Source organism: Abrus precatorius, unplaced genomic scaffold (genome assembly GCF_003935025.1).
Source record: "Abrus precatorius isolate BTA unplaced genomic scaffold, Abrus_2018 Scaffold2, whole genome shotgun sequence".
NCBI lineage: Eukaryota > Viridiplantae > Streptophyta > Magnoliopsida > Fabales > Fabaceae > Abrus > Abrus precatorius.
This window is the reverse complement of record NW_020874362.1, coordinates 20,597,657-20,616,799: the sequence shown is the minus strand read 5'-3', so window position 1 is coordinate 20,616,799 and position 19,143 is coordinate 20,597,657. Positions and strand designations below refer to the sequence as shown.

At 34.7% G+C, this 19,143-nt stretch overlaps 1 protein-coding gene across 2 annotated transcripts; it reads right to left on the bottom strand.

The window, feature by feature from the left end:
- Positions 1-1,966: 1,966 nt before the first annotated feature.
- LOC113858289 (1,4-dihydroxy-2-naphthoyl-CoA synthase, peroxisomal) lies at positions 1,967-5,992 on the bottom strand. Of its 2 annotated transcripts, none has more exons than XM_027490852.1 (9): positions 5,637-5,992; positions 5,191-5,313; positions 4,648-4,749; positions 4,372-4,410; positions 3,328-3,426; positions 3,113-3,160; positions 2,885-2,980; positions 2,545-2,667; positions 1,967-2,194 (listed from the first exon to the last, which is right to left on the bottom strand). In XM_027490852.1, the coding sequence occupies exons 1-9, from the start codon at positions 5,886-5,888 to the stop codon at positions 2,078-2,080; spliced, it is 999 nt and encodes a 332-aa protein (XP_027346653.1). In that variant the 5' UTR covers positions 5,889-5,992; the 3' UTR covers positions 1,967-2,077. The 2 variants fall into 2 exon arrangements, with proteins under 2 accessions (XP_027346653.1, XP_027346654.1); XM_027490853.1 differs by having other exon boundaries at positions 3,385-3,426; positions 5,637-5,972.
- Positions 5,993-19,143: the final 13,151 nt, after the last annotated feature.

Genomic DNA, 19,143 nt, shown 5'->3' with positions numbered 1-19,143 from the left:
CATCGTCATCATGCACCAGAAGGAAAAAAATGAGATTTACAACGATGGTCAGGGCTATATTTCTTGTCGCAATTATAGTAAAGTCCTTTGTCACGACGGGCCTGCATTTCTGAGGTGGAGAGACGCTTATAGGGAATGGCTGGGGAGGACGGTGTGGGTAATAATGGTGGGCGCAATGTCGCCGAGGATGGACGCAGAGTCGAGGGGTAGTGGGGTCATGAAGAAACACAGCAGAACCAAATTTGTCCTTATAAAGTTTCGCCAATTCTGCCGCCTCCGAAAAGGTGACTGGTTGAAAGGCGAGAACCTCCTGTTGAATGTCAGGGGCACAACCCAGAAATAAAACACTTAAGCATGAACGAAGGAGGGACATCTGTGATACGAGTGGCGAGGATCTCAAATTCAGTGAGATATTGGAGGACCGAACTTGTTTGTAAGAGCTTGCACAAACGACCTTTCATGTTTTGAAAACGAGAAGGGGCAAATCGCACCTCGAGAGAATGGAGAAATTTTGACCAAGTACGAAGCATGTTATTGCGTTCCATCCACTAGAACCAGTTGAGGGCAGGGCCATCCAGGTAGAAGGAAAGGATTTGTAACCGTTCAACTTCGGGTATTTGATGGTACTCAAAGAAACGTGTCACTGCAAAAATCCAATCCAAAGTGTTAGAACTATCAAATCGCGGGCAGTCTAAGTGAATCTTGGGAGTGGCTCTGGACAATGAGGAATGTGCGGTGGGAAATGGTTTGGTTTGGAGTGCGGAGACGTCATTGGAAAGGCCATTGATGCGCTCGGTGAGACGAATCACTTGTTCAATCAAAAGATCCACAGAGGCTTAAGAAGTCATTGAAAGCATCAGATGATAGAAGATGAAGAAAAGAAATATGGTATTCGAGGTACCAGTCCTCCAGAGAAAAAGTTTAATAATAGGCCAAATTTTTCATATCCTTTCAAATGAATTCTTATAATTGATATAAGCAATTCTCACTCTCTAAAGACACCCACAAAAACAAAAAGAACAACACATATCCTAACATAAAAAGATTCCAAATCTCCTCTCATGAACATAAGCAAAACATAATTGCTAATAACAGAGAAGATAATTAAGGAACTATATTCCTAGTGGATGAATTCATTCCAGCTAGCTGGCCTTGAGGTTTGTCTCGAGCTTTTCCTTATGAATTTTAGTTCATTACTTGGTCCACCCTCACCAATTGAGTTGTTGGTGTCACTTGGCCCAATAGTACATAGTACCTCCATCTGTATCATTTCATTTCAAGAATTCCACAATTTGGAAAAAGGAGCAAATCTAAGGGTAGAAATGACTTTGGCTGGTTTTAGAATTCGAATATAAGATCAGAACATTCTTTTCTTGGGTGATGGTTTAGAGGAGGAAAGTTCCAGCTAGGTTGCTGAGCATGATCTCACACAAGGAAAAGGAGGCAATTAATGCTCTACCCTATTATCAATCCTTCAACATATTCAATTCATTTACAATTATAAATCTTTTCCGTGCACCCTTAGATGCTATTCACAAGAATAAATTAGGTTTAGGGCTTTATCACCTCACATGCTAAACAGTAGAAAAAATATTAATTATTAATTTTAAAATAATATAAACATTTTTCAGGAATTTTTTTAAATATTACTTTTAAATAATAAAATATTAAAAACTGATAACGTATTAGTAACACGATATTTAGTCTTTCTGGTTACAGGAGGGAGAAGTTCTTCAATTTTAGTCTTTCTTTCAATCTCTCCCCAAGAAAGAACGAGTGATAATATTTAGGCTAAATTTTACATCAATTATTTTAGTTTAATTTTTACAAAATTGAATATCAGAAGATGAATTATTAAAAAAATTAAGTATTGAAAAAAATAAGTACAAATATATGGTCTTATTTATTTAAGAGGATCATCAATTTAGAAATAAGATACATGTTTACTAACAACTAAAATACATTTAAAATGAATAAATTAAGGGTGAACATGTGCCCAATCAATTTTTCTTTATATTGGAAAGACCAGAGGTCAACGCCCCAAAATGATAACAACAATTGACGTGTACATTTGAATTTAAGGCCGCCGCTGGAACTTAGAAAAATCTGGGCGTCTATGCTGCAGATATGCAGTCTTCCCCTCATTAGCTTCTTCTGTACCATAGAATATCAGTGTTGCATTTCCACCAATTTCCTATAATTAAGATAAATGCAAGTTAAGTATGCAAGCATATGCACCAAGATACGGGTGACAAAATATAACAAGTAGGCTTGATAATATAGATCATTGCAAAACCTTGGGAACACTTCGAATAATCAATTTTCTCGTTTATAAATTATATACAATTTTTTTAATGTGTTCTTATATCTATATATAATAAGTTATTATAAATCACAAGATCCAATGCATTGATAATATTAAAAGTTATACTTTTCAATAAAAATTTACTATTTATTTCTTATTGTATAGTCTTGGCTACACATTAGAAAATCATAGAATAGTGAGATAGTGAGAGATGAAATCAAGAATCGTGATATATACACCTGAAGTCCAGAATGGCCGTCATCCACCGCATTAAGAGCTGATTTGAGCACCCGAATTGCCGTTGGACTGTTCCTCAGTATCTCCCGACACCATTTGATTGTTTCTTTCTCTAAATTTTCAAGCTAGACCAAACCAAAACATAGCATTCACTGTAAGTACTAGGTGGATGTTGGAGCATGTGTCCGTCTGCTATTGCTTTTAGTAGCTCCCTATTTCTTAAACGATTTGTCGAAGATCCACGACAGTTTAATTACATTTGTAACATTTTCACATACTTTTTGACAAAAAAGGAAATTAGAATTAGTGTCCAAGAATTCTTCAGTTAGGGAAAGAACTTACTGGTACAACAGTGTTGACAAGGCCCATTTTCTCTGCTTCAACAGCATCATAGAACCTTGCGAGGAACCACATTTCACGTGCCTTTTTTGGACCTACCTGTATATATAAAAGCAGTTTTTATCTATGGGATTGAAAATATCAGAATGAGCAGCAAACAAAATCCACCACGCAGAATAGCATACTAGTGAGGGTGAATTATCAGCAAAATAATGCATATTTGATTCTTACTAAACGGGACATGATCGAACTTCCATAACCAGCATCAAAGCTTCCTACCTTCCAAAGGTACAAGGACAGAAGAAATTACAAATTCATGATGAGGTATTGTGAAAGGGGAAAGCTATATAACTTTGCCAGTTTACCTACTTATAATATTAAGAATATCTTTTTATATGTTTGATTAATATATGTCTCTTACATGAAAAGGAAAAGAGTTCAAGAACCTTAGGACCAGTTTGGCCAAAAATGGCATTATCTGCTGCAATGGTTAGATCACAGACCATATGTAGTACATGTCCTCCTCCAACAGCATAACCTGCTACCTGTTTTAACGTAAGAAAAATAGTTTGTATATAACAAGAATAATAAAGGACCTAAAAAAACAAATGATAACATTATTCATCAACTGGAATTTTCAGGCCCACAGTTGTAGACGTTGAATCAGCGGAGGGTGGGGGTGGGGGGGGGGGGGGGGGGAGGGGTGTTAGTAAAGATCAAATTTACCAGAAAACTGAAATGCATGTTATATTAACCATGAGTTTAAACTTTAAAATATCAAAGACTATGCACGAAGGAATTGAGTTATTTGTTTTAATATGACAAATCACAGGACTAAAAGTTGCGTTATCCAACAGTTAATACTTTCAAAAACATACTGTAATACCGCTTGTGTTGTGCATTATTTGTTTTGCTTGCAATCTGAGTTGGGAAAATGAAAGGGCAAGGGTCATTGGTCTTTTTTCTTTGTGTTGTGGACAAAATTTTGCCAGTTTAATGGGTAACGAATAGTTACCTTGAGTTATATTTTGTCCAATACGTAAACTACTACAAAAATCAAACAAAATACATTCTGTTGTGATATATTACATTGAGGAATATGGTCAAAATAGTTCGTATAAAACTTGAACAATCTTCCACCTTTGAACTAAATTCTTGGAGAAAGTTAGGTCCAATTCATTTCTAATATGGTATCAAAATCTATCTAGCTTTAGTGTTAGATTACTTACAAATGTTTAGTCCTACAAACTTCATCTACCAAATGTCTAGCCCTAAGATCACAAGAGTGTGTTAAGATATTCCACATTTACTAAGGATATGACTAGAATGCTCCTTATAGGACTCGGGCACTCCTCCTTAAGTTAACTTTTGTGAATGAGTTAGGCTCCATGGCTCCATCCATTCTAGAATATTTTTCTAATGCTGTCTTGTCCCTCATTTTTAGTAAATAATACCATAATAATAATGATTCCAAAAGGTACATCAACTACCATTGCAATCACTGGTTTAGGAAGGCGGCGTATCTGCACCTGCAATAGGAGAAAAGGAAGAAGAAAAGATAGAGTAAGAAAGGGACAAATGTATTTTTTCCATAAAAAGCAATGACATTTGTCTCATTACAAATCATGGAAACAACACAATCAATGGAAAACTTGAAAGATTTATGCTCCATTGAGATGAATGCCTCAAAACACCCAGGGTTAATTCAAGTAATGGGAACCAATTCCATTCATCCAATAAGAAAAACATGGAATCAATCAATATACCTGCAAGTCCAACACATTAAGGTTACTATTATTGCCATGATCTGAATAACCATCTTCGTTTCTCAAAGCCTGGTCACCACCACTACAAAATGCCTTAGTCCCCTACGACAACAATATGTAATCAACATCAATTCCACACTGATTTTCACGTCCTCATCAGGTTCAGTTGAATAAAGGTGATGACAACATGGTGAAAATGATAGTTTAATTGTAGCTGTACAGGAAGCACCATGATTAAGAAACAATAAAATACAATATCCTTAAATTCAGTGACAATATGATAAGCCTATAAGGAGATAGCAGAGTAAAATCACTTAAAATGAACAATGCCATAACCAGCAAAAAGGGTGATCCCGGAATCTAAGCCAAATCAACATCTTATATTACAATAGGTGAATTAAGTTAAACAGTGAATGGGAATGGCAAATCAGTTATATAATAATGATTTGATAAACCATTTGTCATTAATCCATTTCTTTTGATTCTAACATAACACGATGCCACAGGTGGTCTTCTTAAAGATTTTCCAAGAAATAATAGTACCTTGCCAGTGAGAATGATGACCCCAATAGAGCTATCATCCCTAGCATCACTGAAAGCACGCATAAGCTCCTTAACCGTGTGGGGTCGGAACGCATTTCTCCTCTCTGGCCTATTAATAGTTATCTGCAACAGTAGCCAATTTCCACCGCAACAACATGAAAACCAAAACCAATTTGAAGCAAACGAGTATACTCTGAATTAGTATTTTTCTTAAGAATTTAGATTCTAGGAGTCAAGTATTCTATTCCTAAAATTTTAAAATTCCTTTGACAGTCTCTAACTTTATGGAACCATACTCATTTTAATATTTTTTAAACATAGAAATGATTAAAAAAAAAGAATTTTTATAATGTTAGAGACTTACATTATGGTTTACAAATTGAAGGGATGAAAATGGTATCTAAATGGAGGGATAAGTAAGAAGCAAAGAGGATAAGGAAGTGAACCTTGGCCATTGCCTCTCCAACGGCCTTCTCGTAGACGATGTCAGTGAAGGGCTTGCCAGACTCATCAGAAGCGACGACCCTCCAAACGACGTCGTGAGAGGGAACTTCACCGTGAACACGTTGGTAGGTATCGTTCCTAGTAGAAGTGTGGAACAAGGCGAGTTGAGCTTGGGAAGTGTGGGAGGAAGTGAGGTGGTTAGTCACAGAGGCGATCCTTCTGATGACGGTCTGAAGGTCCTTCTTCTCTGCCATTGGGTGTCTGAGGCACCAATGGCGTGCAGCGCGTGACGCTTTTGGTTTTATTCATGACATTGTTAAAGATTAGTTGCACCTGTTGTGCTGGCTGTGGATAAGATAAGGTGAAGCTGCGTTCGTTCTTTAGTTAACAGGGAATCATGATTAATGGTTTTCTTAACAGGGTCTCTAAACACCAAGACATGCCTTGGCGTTGTTACTGAATTTTTAACTTAAACCAGTAAAAAATATTTTTTTTTTGTTTTTTTTTTTTTTGTCAGTGCCATCTTCCAGATGCCTTGCATTTTGTTCTAGAGGAATAAAAAAACATAATATATTTTAATAAAAATATTTATTAATTTTTATTTCATATTTTAAAAACATTGGTTAATATAATCGTTCTTTACATTTCCAATTAATGATTCAACGTTGCTGATTACGTTTTTTTTTTTACTCCCACAAAGTTTAAATATATCATTTTAAATTATTGATATTATTGATCTTGTTACAATTATAATAATAAAAGTAAAGTAGTTGTTCGAACGAAGTCATGATAAAAATTTATTGATGTTATAATAAAAGTTATTAAGTATCTACGTTGGTAATTTTTTTTTCTTTTTTTAAAGATTTTTTTGTTAAATATTTTTCCCTTCATGTTATTTTTTAGGATTTCTAACTTAGAAAAATTACTAATTAAAGGCTACAATTCATATGTATTTATAGAAATAAGAGAGAGGCTTGTTAAAACATATATATAAAAGAGGAAGAATAGAAAGAATTAATAGAAAAAAATTAAGCAAATAGAGAAAAATATTTTTTTATTCTCACTTTTAATAACAAAATTATCTATTTATACATCTTTAAAATTCATAATTAAATCTCAACCTCCTAATATAAATTATTTACACTTATGTCTTTATTTCAAAACAGATTATGTATCAAAATTCTTTCATTAGATTACTTATGTCTTTAAGGGTGTTATGACTTAGTAAATTCTAGAAATTTCTTTTGTAATTTATCCCAAACCTCTCATGTAACCTCCCTATCCATTTCTCCATATTGTTGTACGAGTACTTCAATGATTGCTCTATATACCCTCTGTACCATTCCTCATCCACTATTTTCTCACGCTCATGTAGTGTTCTAAAACTCCTCTATTTAGCAAGCACTTATGTAAGAAAAATGGTAGAGTTTTTACACGATTAAATAATAAGACATGAACTGTAGAATAAATTATGCATCTTAAATGTAGCTAAAAAGTGTAAATAATTAGTGATTCATTGAATGATTTCAAATAGGCTAAAATATTTTAGAGCTAATTTTTCTGAACTTTTAAGGCATGTTGACTGTTGGTAGTATGGCTACAGTTTAAGCATAACCCAATCTCCTATTTGAATTCTCTAAATGTTTCTTCTATTAACCAATGTTTCATGTGATAGATTGCCTTTTCCAAATGATATTTTAATTTATGCATCATTCCTTCCCTAACAACAAAGCTTCTATCAACCATATCAATTGAATATAATTGTGGAACGTAGAGAATATACAAGGGTGGTGACTGTCCATGTAACACTTTATATGGTATGGTACCAATGGAAGAGTGGAAAGTGGTGTTGTACCACCATTTTGCTAAAGGAAGACATTGGGACCAATTCGTAGGAGTTATCCAAACCATTAACGTCAAATAATGTTCCAAGAAACAATTAAGAACCTTACTTTGTCCATTAAATTGACGATGATAAGAAAAAGAGTAGTTTTGACTAACACCCCAACTGTTGTAGGAAAGTAGACTAGAACCTACTAGTTGATAGAAATAAGGAATATAATAAAAAGGCACTCTTATTTATTCTCAAAAGCATAACAAAAGACAGCACTAAAATAGGACTTATGATCTGCAGAAAACACCAACTAACTCCTAAAGACTAGGATACTTGAAAATTAAAATATAACATGCAGAAACAATAAACATCACTACTATTATTTATTTATTTAACAATTCCTCCTTTAAACTGAAGTCTTTAAGCTTAGTTTACTTCTACAATAGAATCTCCTAAAGAACAAACTCCTAACAGCCTCCTCACTTTTGCAAAACTTCAAGTTAATTACTCTGCATTGGTGAGATCTCTTAAAAAATAAAACTTGACATCAATGTGTTTACTTCTTCCATGTAGCACTAGATTCTTGGCGAACTTTATTGTTGAGCTGTTATCATAAAAAACTATAATGACTCCTTGTTGCTTAAATTTCAGCTCCTCCAACATTCTTCTTAGCCAAATAGCCTGACAAGCATAAGCTGTTGCAACAACGAATTCAGCTTTTGTGCTTGACAGAATGACTATTGGTTGTGTAACACCCTCAATTTTATTACTCTTGGATAAGAAAAATAGGAATTTGGATAAAGGATATTTTGCTTAAGCGAGATAGATCTCGCTTAAGCGACATAAGATTTCCTAAAATAGAACGTTTTGGAACCCCTCGCTCAAGCGAGAATGAGATAAAGTTGGCCCAATTGTCCTCGCGCCTAGGCGAGAAAGTGATCTCGCTCAGGCTAGGAGCATCTTGCGTAAGCTAGATAGAGCTCGCTCAGGCGAGGAGTCGCAGAAAAGATAGGTGCTCTGGACTCAATCTCGCTCAGGCGAGATTGTATCTTGCTCAAGCGAGAATATCAGAAAAATGGGTAGTCTCGCTTAGGCGAGGAAGGCTTGCCCAGGCGAGGATGGATGCTTGCTCAAGCGAGAATCTTATCGCTCAAGGGAGATCGCATGAGTTTAGAAGGATATTTAAGGAACCTCAATCTAAAAAACATTTATTTCTCACCAAATGACTTTCTCTCTTCATTTTCTCTATTTTCTCTCCTTCCTCTCTCTAAAGAAAACTCTATCTGACTTTGAATCTCTTCCAGATCTGAGCTCAAACATCGATTTCATTCAGATCGAAGAAACTTCATCTTTCGGATGATATCTCCGTTGATACTGTGGAATCTCTCCGTAGATCTCTCAGAAAACTAGTTTTGAGGAATCGTTACCAATTAAGGAGAGTATTCTCGAGCCTTAGTTTTATATACATATATAGTGATCTTAGGAGAATCTGAGTAGATTCACATGAATGATTGAAGTGTTAATTGATTTTGAAAGCATATGATATATATAAATGAGTAAATGGAAAATGCTTGAGAAAGAATGAGATGCATGATTATGATGCGTGAGTCCAAGTAACTTAAAAAGGTGACTACGATATATATATATTATAGCACATTGAAGGGTGTATTATAATATATATTATGATCCACGAATTTATATCAATTGTAACTCACGTATTATGACATGTTGATCGATAAAAAGAATATGAAAATGAGAAATGATAAGAAAGAGAAGAGAATAAGTATAGATAGTACAACGATACACTGGAGTATAAAGTTCGGAGAAGATTTGAAAAATCTTGGGAAAATGAGGATGGTGATTATTAACGATAAAAAGGTGCACAATAATTTGTTGAAAAATAGACATTCACAGGCCACACTATCATTTCCTTACGAAACTCGTGACTATACCTTTGCTAAAAGGGGTCAGGGTGGCACACGTGTATTCGTGGTGTTGCTGCCAACCAACAACTATCTATACTAGGAAGTCCTCAAGGGATCTCAGGAGAAATTATTATGAAAATATTATAGATGTGAAGTAATATCGAATTTGTATAATTATAATATATGTATCATAATAGATCGATTTATGTTGTATGATATGTGTTGTAGTACATCAACAGGTGTGACTGGGACACATGTATTGTGACGTATAAATTGAGACGATATGATACATGTCTAATAACATACAAGTCAACATAGAAATGTATGTGTAATGAGTGAATTGTGGTATATGCTTTGATTGATGGTTGTCTTATTGTATGTGCTTGAATATGATGAGTATAAATATGAATTGTGCACTATTGATAATGAAGTAGAATAGGATATTAGGCAATAACTTTAGTTTCTTTTAAAATAATTTATAATAAAAGAAATTTAGTGGGCGAAAAATACTCACCCTTACTGATATTTTTAGGTAATGAAAAAAAACAAATGGAGATAGTTGATTCGTTCTAGGGTCATACTCTTCAAGGATTGTGAGAAAAGAACTGCTTAGATATAATTAATTTAATATATTTAATGTATAAATCTATTTAGGTATTTTTATTTCATTGACAATGAAATATTAAATTGATAGATTTTGTAAATTTGTCATTTTTATTAATTTGTATTCTCATGTTGTACTATTTCTTCAAAGTTGTACAAATTAGTACAAATTATTACTAATTTTCTTAATAATATTTTCATTAATGTAAATTATTTAAAGGAAATTTATTAAAAAAGAGAATGATGTTACAGGTTGCTCTTTTGATGACCAGGAAATTGCACATTTGTCAAGCATAAAAACATACCCTGAAGTATTCTTTCTATCATCTTGATCTCCTGCATAATCATTGTCAGTAAAACCAGACAGAATTGATTGTTCACTCTTTCTATAAATTAGACTGAAATCTTTTGTTCCTTGTAAATAACGAAGAATTCTCTTAGCAGCTAACAAATGCATTTCTGTAGGACTTTCCATATATCTGCTGATCAAACTCATGGAATACATTATGTCTAGTCTTGTTGTAGTTAAATACGTTAAACTGCCCACAATTTGTTTGTATCGAGTGTTGTCCACTTTTTTCCCTCCAAGATCTTTGTTTAACTTCAAGCCAAACTCTGTTGGTGTGCTTATTGGATTATAATCCTTCATTTGAAACCTATCTAGAATATCTTTGATGTATTTCTTTAGAGAAATAAAGAATCCATCACCTGCATTCACCACTTCTATGCCAAGGAAATAATGCAGTATACCAAGGTCTGGCATTTCAAATTCCTCCATCATAGACTTCTTAAATTCTTGAAACATGACATCACAATTATTAGTAAGTATGAGATCATCAACATACAAACAAACAATAAGAATTTTTTCTCCATCTTCAATTTTAATAAACAGTGTATGTTCATGAGGGCATTTCAAAAATCTAGCTTTAAGAAAATATGTCTCAATACGACTATACCAAGCCAATAGGGCTTGTTTTAGACTATAAAGGGCTTTCTTCAATCTATAAACTTTATGCTCATTTTCATTCTCAATATAACCAAGAGGTTGTTCTATGAATACCTGTTCATCCAAGTATTCGTGTAAGAATGCCGATTTGACATCTAGCTAGAAAGTAGGCCAAGAGTTTTGTGCAGCCAATGCAACAACCAATCTGATGGTGTCATGTCTTGTAACTGGAGAGGAAATTTTTGTATAGTCGATCCCGTATTCCTGCTTGTATCCCTTAGCCACTAAACGAGCCTTATACTTATCAACATCACCATTTTCTTTGAGCTTTTTTTTGAAGACCATTTTACACCAATGGTTTTGTGCCCTTTAGGAAGATCACTGAGCTCCCAAGTATCATTTCATTTTATGGCGTTAATTTTGTCATCCTTTGCTTTTTGCCACTTTTTCTCTTTGACAGCACTCTCAAAAGTTGTAGGGTCACAATCTAAAAATAATGCAGAGTTAATAACATGATTTGTAATTTGGTTCATCTCAGTTACCTCATAATCTGACATCCAAGCTGGCCTCCTTCGTACATGTAACACCTTGAATTTAATTTCTAAAATAAATAAATTTTGCAAAAATAGGAATAATAAAAATTTTCATTCAAATGGTTCCCCAATGCATAGTTCAATAAAATATTTTAAAATAAGGATGGATTACAATTTGAATCAAATAATCGTTACAGGACTTAATTAATACATTTCAGTTTCAAAATAAATACTCTAAGTCCTATAGCAGTATCATCCATCCCTTCACTGAGCCCGGTAGTGATCATCTTAGTCACCTAAAAAATAAATGTAAAGGTGAGTACTCTACACTATCATACACATATAAACAAGCATAGAGTCTCACCTTACCTATTCCACACATTTTCTAACATATTTTAAATCATTCATTAACAAGCATAAAGAAATAATTGCAATAGTCCATTCTCATTCATACACAGGTGCGTTCACTACACCATCAAACAAACCACACACACTTGCAGTCACCACATTTAACCACACTCACTGTGGTACTGTGATCAAAGTTTCCTGATGCCCTCAACCTCAGGGACTTACTTAGTTTCACACCATGGATGGTTGCCAGATAACCCCCGCTTCACAGATACAACGTGTGTAGTCACGGGCTCCTTAGCAAAGGTGTTAGTCAGAGGCTGAGTCAGGAGGAAAATATGTAGCCTGTGGTGCACTCACGCTTACTATTGGTGTCACCACTACCTTCTTTTCCCCAAGGTATTTCTACTGCCCCCATCTTCCACACCCCAAGTATATCGATGAACCATTCATAGCTTCTAACATATTCAAACACATTCACAATTGCATCTAACATGTCATTCACACACATTTCCAACCATTCAAATTATTCAATATCAAGTGATGGCATGCTAACACATAATTTCATCCACAATCTCAATCACATCCCAATATTCACTTTCACACAGGCACGTATACTCACATTCAATCGCATTACATTCAAACACACAACATTTTCAACACGATTCCAAGTACAATCAAATCATTCTCAATATACGCATTATTCAACATCAACCACATTGTAGCCAACCACACAATTCCATCACATTTCCTCACAAATTATGTTCGACACACACATATCCCTACATTTTATCTTAATCACATTGCAATACGTAGTCAAATAAACGGATTCAAACATAATGGTAGAGTCCCTCTTTACCTCCAATCAAAGATCTAATACAATCTAATAGCAGAAACCGCCTCCCACACAGTATCTTGGCCTAAATACATGGAGGAAATCCATGAGAAACCAAAAAGAGCCAAGAAAGGATGAAAAAACATAAATCTTAACCCTCACACTTACCTCCAAATGTTTCAAACATGATTACAACCTTCAATCTAGCTCCCAAACAGCTTTGGAGGCAATTTAATCGGAAAGAATGGGTTAGGAATTAAGAGAATTGAAAGAGAGATGAAGAGAGAAAGGTGGGAATACGTTTCCCGAACCCTAAACCGTTCAAATATCCCTCTGGTCGTGATGCTCTCTCTATAGCAAAAATCTCAGAGGAAATTGCACTCTGGTTCTGCAAAAATCTCGTTACAGCGAGATTGCACCCAGAAATGCACCCCTCTCTATTGCCTTCTCACTATAGCGAGGAGTCTCTCACTACAGCGAGAATGTAACATAATCACCCTTTTCTCCCAAGACACTCTCGCTACAGTGAGAACGCAATAGATCTATGCCTTACGCCCAGGGCCTTCTCACTACAGCGAGAACACCCCTGCAACACACACACTTAGCCTATTTTTAATCAGTCCAGTACATCCAATCTCAATGCACAATCAGCATCCACATTTACACATGTATACATATATATATATATATATATATTCACATCATCATATACATCAAATACACATTCAAATAGTAACCCACACATTTATATTAATAAATCAAGATATTATTATCATCCCAAAATTTGGGGCGTTACAGTACATGTCTAAATTCAACTGTTGTATTGGGAATTTCAGCAGTTATTGGAGCTTCATTTGGTGGAGTTGAATCTGTTGGAACTGTGTTTAAAGGTTGCTGCATTTCTTTTTCAGCTTCAATATCAGAGATTATTGAGATAGGTTACTTCTTGCTCCAGTCCCACGTGCTCTCCTCGTCAAAAATCACATCACTGTCGATCACGATCCTTTTTGTTAATATTAAATAACTTATATGCTTTTGATGTTTCACTTACACCAAGAAAAACGCCTTTTTTAGCCTTGTCGTCAAGCTTCTTTCTTTTCACATCTAGGACATAGGCATATGTGCATCCAAAAATTTTGTAGTGATCTACAGTAGGTTTTGTACCACTCCAAGCCTCTTTTGGTGTCATGTTTTGAACATCCAAAGTGGGACTTCTGTTCAAGACATGAATACTCCAAAGTACTACTTCTGGCCAAAAAGTCTTTGGAATTCTTCCTTTTGCTAACAAACTTCTCACCATGTTGAGAATGGTTATGTTTTTCCTCTATGATACACCATTTTATTGTGGTATATATGCAGCTGTTAATTCTTTTCGGATGCCATAGGCTGTACAACAACCTTCAAATTCTTTTGAATAATGTTCTCCACCTTGACCAGTTTGTAGTGTTCTAATGGTTCTTCCTGTCTTATTTTTAACACATCCTTTAAGGCTTTTAAATGTACTAAAGGCTTCTAATTTCTCCTGCAAAATGTAAACCCATTTTTCTAGTATAATCTCTATAAAAGTAATAAAATATCTTTTACCTCCATTAGACGATGGATTTATTGGTCCACATATGTCGAAATGGATCAGCTCAAGGGCTACTTTTGCACTCCATGACTTGCCTTAAGGGAATTGAGAACGGTGTTGTTTGCCAACAACACATTCTTCACACACTTAGGAAGGAAATGTTATTTAAGGAAGACCAATCACCATATTTTTTTTTTATGAAGGGTCTTTAATCCTCTAAAATTTAAGTGTCCATAGCAACTGTAACACCCTAAATTTTGTAATATTATTTGATTATTAATATAAGTATGTCGGTTGCTATTTGAATATGTATTTGATGAGTATGATGATGTGAATGTATATGTATATATGTGATAACGTGGACATATATGAATATGAATATGTGTAGATGAATATATAATCATAATTATGAATATTGGTTATGGATTAATGGCTTGGTGTGTTTGAAATTGATTGAGAAATAGGTTAGAAACGTGTAATGCAGAGGCATTCTCGCTGTAGCGAGAAGGCTCTAGGCGTAGAGCATGAATCTGTTACGTTCTCACTGCAGTGAGAGTCTCTTTGTTGTAGTGAGAGGGCAACAGAAGAGGGTGCATTCCTGGGTGTAGTCTTGCTATAGAAAAATGTCCTTGTTGTAGCGAGATTCTACAGAAATCAGAGTGCAGATTCGTCTGAGATTTTTGCTATAGCGAGAAAAGATTTCGCTGCAGCGAGAAGTGTCTCGCTGAAGCGAGAGTATCGCCAGGATTTGAGAAATTCATTTCTCATTCCTCTCTTTGAACTTTCTCTCAACCTTCAATTCTGTTTCACCAATTAAACTGCCTCTAAAGTCGTTTGAAAAGAAGATTGGAGGTTGTGTTTGGGGCGTTTGGAGGTAAGTTTGTAAGTTAGGGTTATCAATTTCTCATGAATTTTTTCATATATTTAGGACGAAGCACTGTGTGGGGAACGTTTTCTATCCTTAGATTGCATTGGGTCTTCATTCCAAGGTAAGGAGGGACTTTACCCTATCTTTTTGTGTCTTGAATATGTTTATATTGATAGATAATACAATGTGGTTAAGATAGGACTAGGAAGATGTATATCTAATGAGGATGGCTTAATTGTAATTGTATTGTGATAGAAATTACATGTGAAATGTAGTGTGACCGATGTTTGAGTATAATGTGGTAGATGTGGAGGGGATTGTGTGTGATGAAATGAATGATTGTAGAGAGATTGTGGATAAAAACTGTGTGATTGAATATTGTGTGGTGGAATATGAGTGTATGTGCCTTCGATTGAGAATAAATAATATAAGATAAATGAAATGTGTGTGTGAAAGGCATAATGAATTGTGAATGTGAATGTTTTAAGATGGTTGGAAACTATGAATGGTTCAGCGATACACTGGAGGTGTAGAAGATGAGGGAGGTAGAAATACATTGGAGAAGACAGAGTGGTGGTGACACCAATAGTGAGCGTGGGTGCATTACAAGCCACACGCTCTCCTCTTAACTCGGCATCTGACTAACACCTTTACTTGGGGCTTAATACTGCACATGTTGTATCCATGGAGCATAAGCTATCCGGCGACCATCCATGGTGTAAAGTGAGTAAGTTCTTGAGGTTGAGAGCATCAAGAATCTGTGATCATAGTACCACAGTGAGGGTTGCTACGTACAGTGAGCGCACATGTATGTGGATTGTTTGATGGTGCAGCGAGTGCACCTTTGATTGTGAATTGTTATGAAATGTTAAAAAGTAGTAAATGTGTTTTTTGATGCATGTCACATTTCAGAAAATAAGTAAATTTGACTAGCAAATATACTAGTGTTGATGTAGCAAGTTATAAAAATGATAGAACTATGTTAGAGCCCCAAGTATCGATCTCAGGGAATAAAAGTATTCAATTACCACTTCACAATGCCACAATTAGTTGAGCTTCACAAATTTCAAAGAGAGTTTGGAATTAAAATTGACAAATATTGAAATCAGAAGAAAAACAGAACAATGAATACGTAAATGTGTGATGAATAGATGTGGAAGACATAGTTAGGGAGTTGTTTCACCAAAACTTCAATGTTGAATCAATAAGGATATGAACTTTCAAGTAATTAGAAAGAATGACAATCAGTCTCATGTTGTATTATTCAGAGGTTTATTCCTTAACTCAGTGATCCTAACATTCAATCAAATCACTCTAATTTCTTAGATCTGGTTCAATTTAATGTTACTTTAAGTGTAAGAAATCAAAAGATTGCAAGATCAAGTTCTTTTATCCCTAAGAAAGCTATAATCTTGGTAATTGATTCAGATCTGAGAAACAAATCTAATTTCTATTGATAAGAGTTTCTCTATAGTTAGTTAATCAAATTTTCATTCAATTACTACGTAAAGTGCAGAATCAACCACTCAATTCATTCCAATACTTGAAATCCAGATCTAGAATCAATTCAACATGTTCATTTTGGATCCACAGTCCCTAACTATGAAGAAATTACACACCCATTACAACAGTGAAAGAAAAAGAAAGAGAAGAGGAAAAGGAACGCAGAAGAGCCATCTTCAATCTGATTCCTCTAGGTTGAAGCTTAATGTTTATCCCCAATCTCTCTCTCAAACTCTCTCCACACCAAAGAACTAAGTGAAAAGGAAAAAAGAACAAAAGATCCAAAAATCTGAGCGCTTCTGCAATTTATAAGTTTTCCCGCCTTCTGCGCGTTATTACTTTTCTTCACAAGAGTGGCCACACAAAGGTTTATCTGGTGTTCTAGAAGACTGAAATGATCACTTTCATTCATAAAAGTGGCAACGCTGGAGGTCAAGTTGTGCGCGTGTTCACTTTCATGAGTAAAAGTGGCCACACGTAAGTTGCAAAGCTGAAGGTCTCTTTGGAACATTCACTCTTGTTGGCGAGAGTAATCACGCGCTACTCGCTCTGTATGAAGCTTCTCTGGAATATTCACTTTTGCTAGCGAAAGTGGTAATGCGCTATTATGTTGAGTTTAAAGTCCTCTGGAACGTTCACTTTCACCAGTGAAAGTGAACAACGCACATCATGCAATGTTTGAAACTTCTCTAAAACGCTCACTTTCACCTGTAAAAGTGACAACGTGCATTGTGTTCTTCTGAGAAACTCTCTGGAACACTCACTTTCACTGACAATAGTGATCATGCCAAACTCAAACTCCATAAACCTTGTTCTTTGAGTCCAGACTTGTTACTTTTCCTCTATCTTTCCATTGATCTTCCATCTTGATGAACTTTGCTCATAATTTTCTATAAAAACATGCTTGAATTATTAATTTCTATACAGAAAATACACAAATGCTAAAATAACTATGTATTTAAAGAAAACCTTCAATCATTCTATTTTTATAAGTTTTTCTGCTTTTTCTAACATATTTTGTTTATTAAATGGATTAAAACTATAGTAAAATACTAGTAAAAATATGGATTCATCAATGCATGAATTGAATTTTGTAATAAATATGTGAATGTGTGAAGGTGAAACCTGTGCTTGCATGTGATAGTGTAGAGTACTCACCTTTACGTTTATTTTTCAGGTGACTAAGACGATCAGCATCAGGCTTAGTGAAGGGATGGATGGAACTGCTATAGGACTTAGGAAATTATTTTTTTGAAATTTGGATGTATTTAAATTAAGTACTGTAACAATGATTTGATTCAAACTTGTAATCCATCCTTATTTTGGAACTACTTTTATGAAACTAAGCATACGGAACGATTTGAATAAAAATTTTATTATTCCCATTTATTGTGAGATTGGTTTGTTTTAGAAACTTAAGTTAAGGTGTTATACCGACGATGTCAAAGCCATGATTTGTCTTCAACTTCAACCACTAAGCAAGGTTGAACACTTTCAACCTTCAATGGAAACAACTTGTTTGAGCTCATTGGAACAACTGCAATGACTCCTCTCGAATGATCATATATTTCATAATCATCCTTTTGAATAGTTATTACATAACTCTTTTTTAACAATTGGTCAGCACTTAATAAGTTACTTTTTAAATCAGAAACATAGAAAACATTGGAGATTGTCTTTACAAAATCGTTCTTGGTTTTTATAGTAATCTCACTTTTTCCCATTACATTTACAATAGAACAATCACTAAAAACCACAGTAAAATGAAATTCCTCATTTAAATATGAAAAAGAGGACTTACTGCCACTCATGTGGTTGCTGCAGCTTTATATCCACATACCAGACATTTGGTTCAATATTCTTTGCATCATGAACAGCCATCAACAAAGTCTCATCTTTCTTAATCTTAGCAAGATTTGAACTTTCCTGCTTTTCTTTGTCATGAGCCAACTTGGTATAACACCCAGAAGCATAATGTCCAAATTTATGACATCTAAAACATTCTACCTTGGATTTATCATACTCCCTTCCTTGTCCTTGGCCTCATCCTTTACCCCTTCCTCTAAATCTGCTGGAATAAGTATTCGTAGAGGCCTTTAATGCATACTCTTCTGCTGTAGAATTTGAACTTTTTTCATCTTTTGCTCATGCACCGACAAAGAACTTTGAAATTCATCAAGGGACATGTCTATATCTTTGGATTCTTCAATTACGCAAACAACATAATTGAACTTTGGAGTCAAAGAGCATAGGATCTTTTCTACAATAGTAACATCTTCCATTTTCTCGCCATGGAATTGCATGTTATTGCGGATCTCCAATACTCTTGCAAAGTAACTGGTGATTGATTCTCTATCTTTCATTGACAATGTCTCAAAATCTCCTTTTAAAGCTTGAAGCTGTACACGCTTCACTCTAGTAGAACCTTGATATTTTTTCTTGATAGAGTCCAAAATATTCTTGGAAGTTTCTTTGCAAATAATAGTTTCCAAAATTGGACGATCGATAGCCTTAAAGAGATAATTTTTTGCTTTTAGGTCCTTC

What these genes read in the sequence shown, in the direction of transcription:
- LOC113858289 (XM_027490852.1), bottom strand. Translation starts at nt 5,888, where the DNA reads ATGGCAGAGAAGAAGGACCTTCAGACCGTCATCAGAAGGATCGCCTCT. An exon ending in TTGGCCAAACTGGTCCTAAG is followed by an intron (nt 3,161 to 3,327) that starts GTTCTTGAACTC and finishes TACCTTTGGAAG; the next exon opens with GTAGGAAGCTTTGATGCTGG. An exon ending in TTGTCAACACTGTTGTACCA is followed by an intron (nt 2,668 to 2,884) that starts GTAAGTTCTTTC and finishes GGTTTGGTCTAG; the next exon opens with CTTGAAAATTTAGAGAAAGA.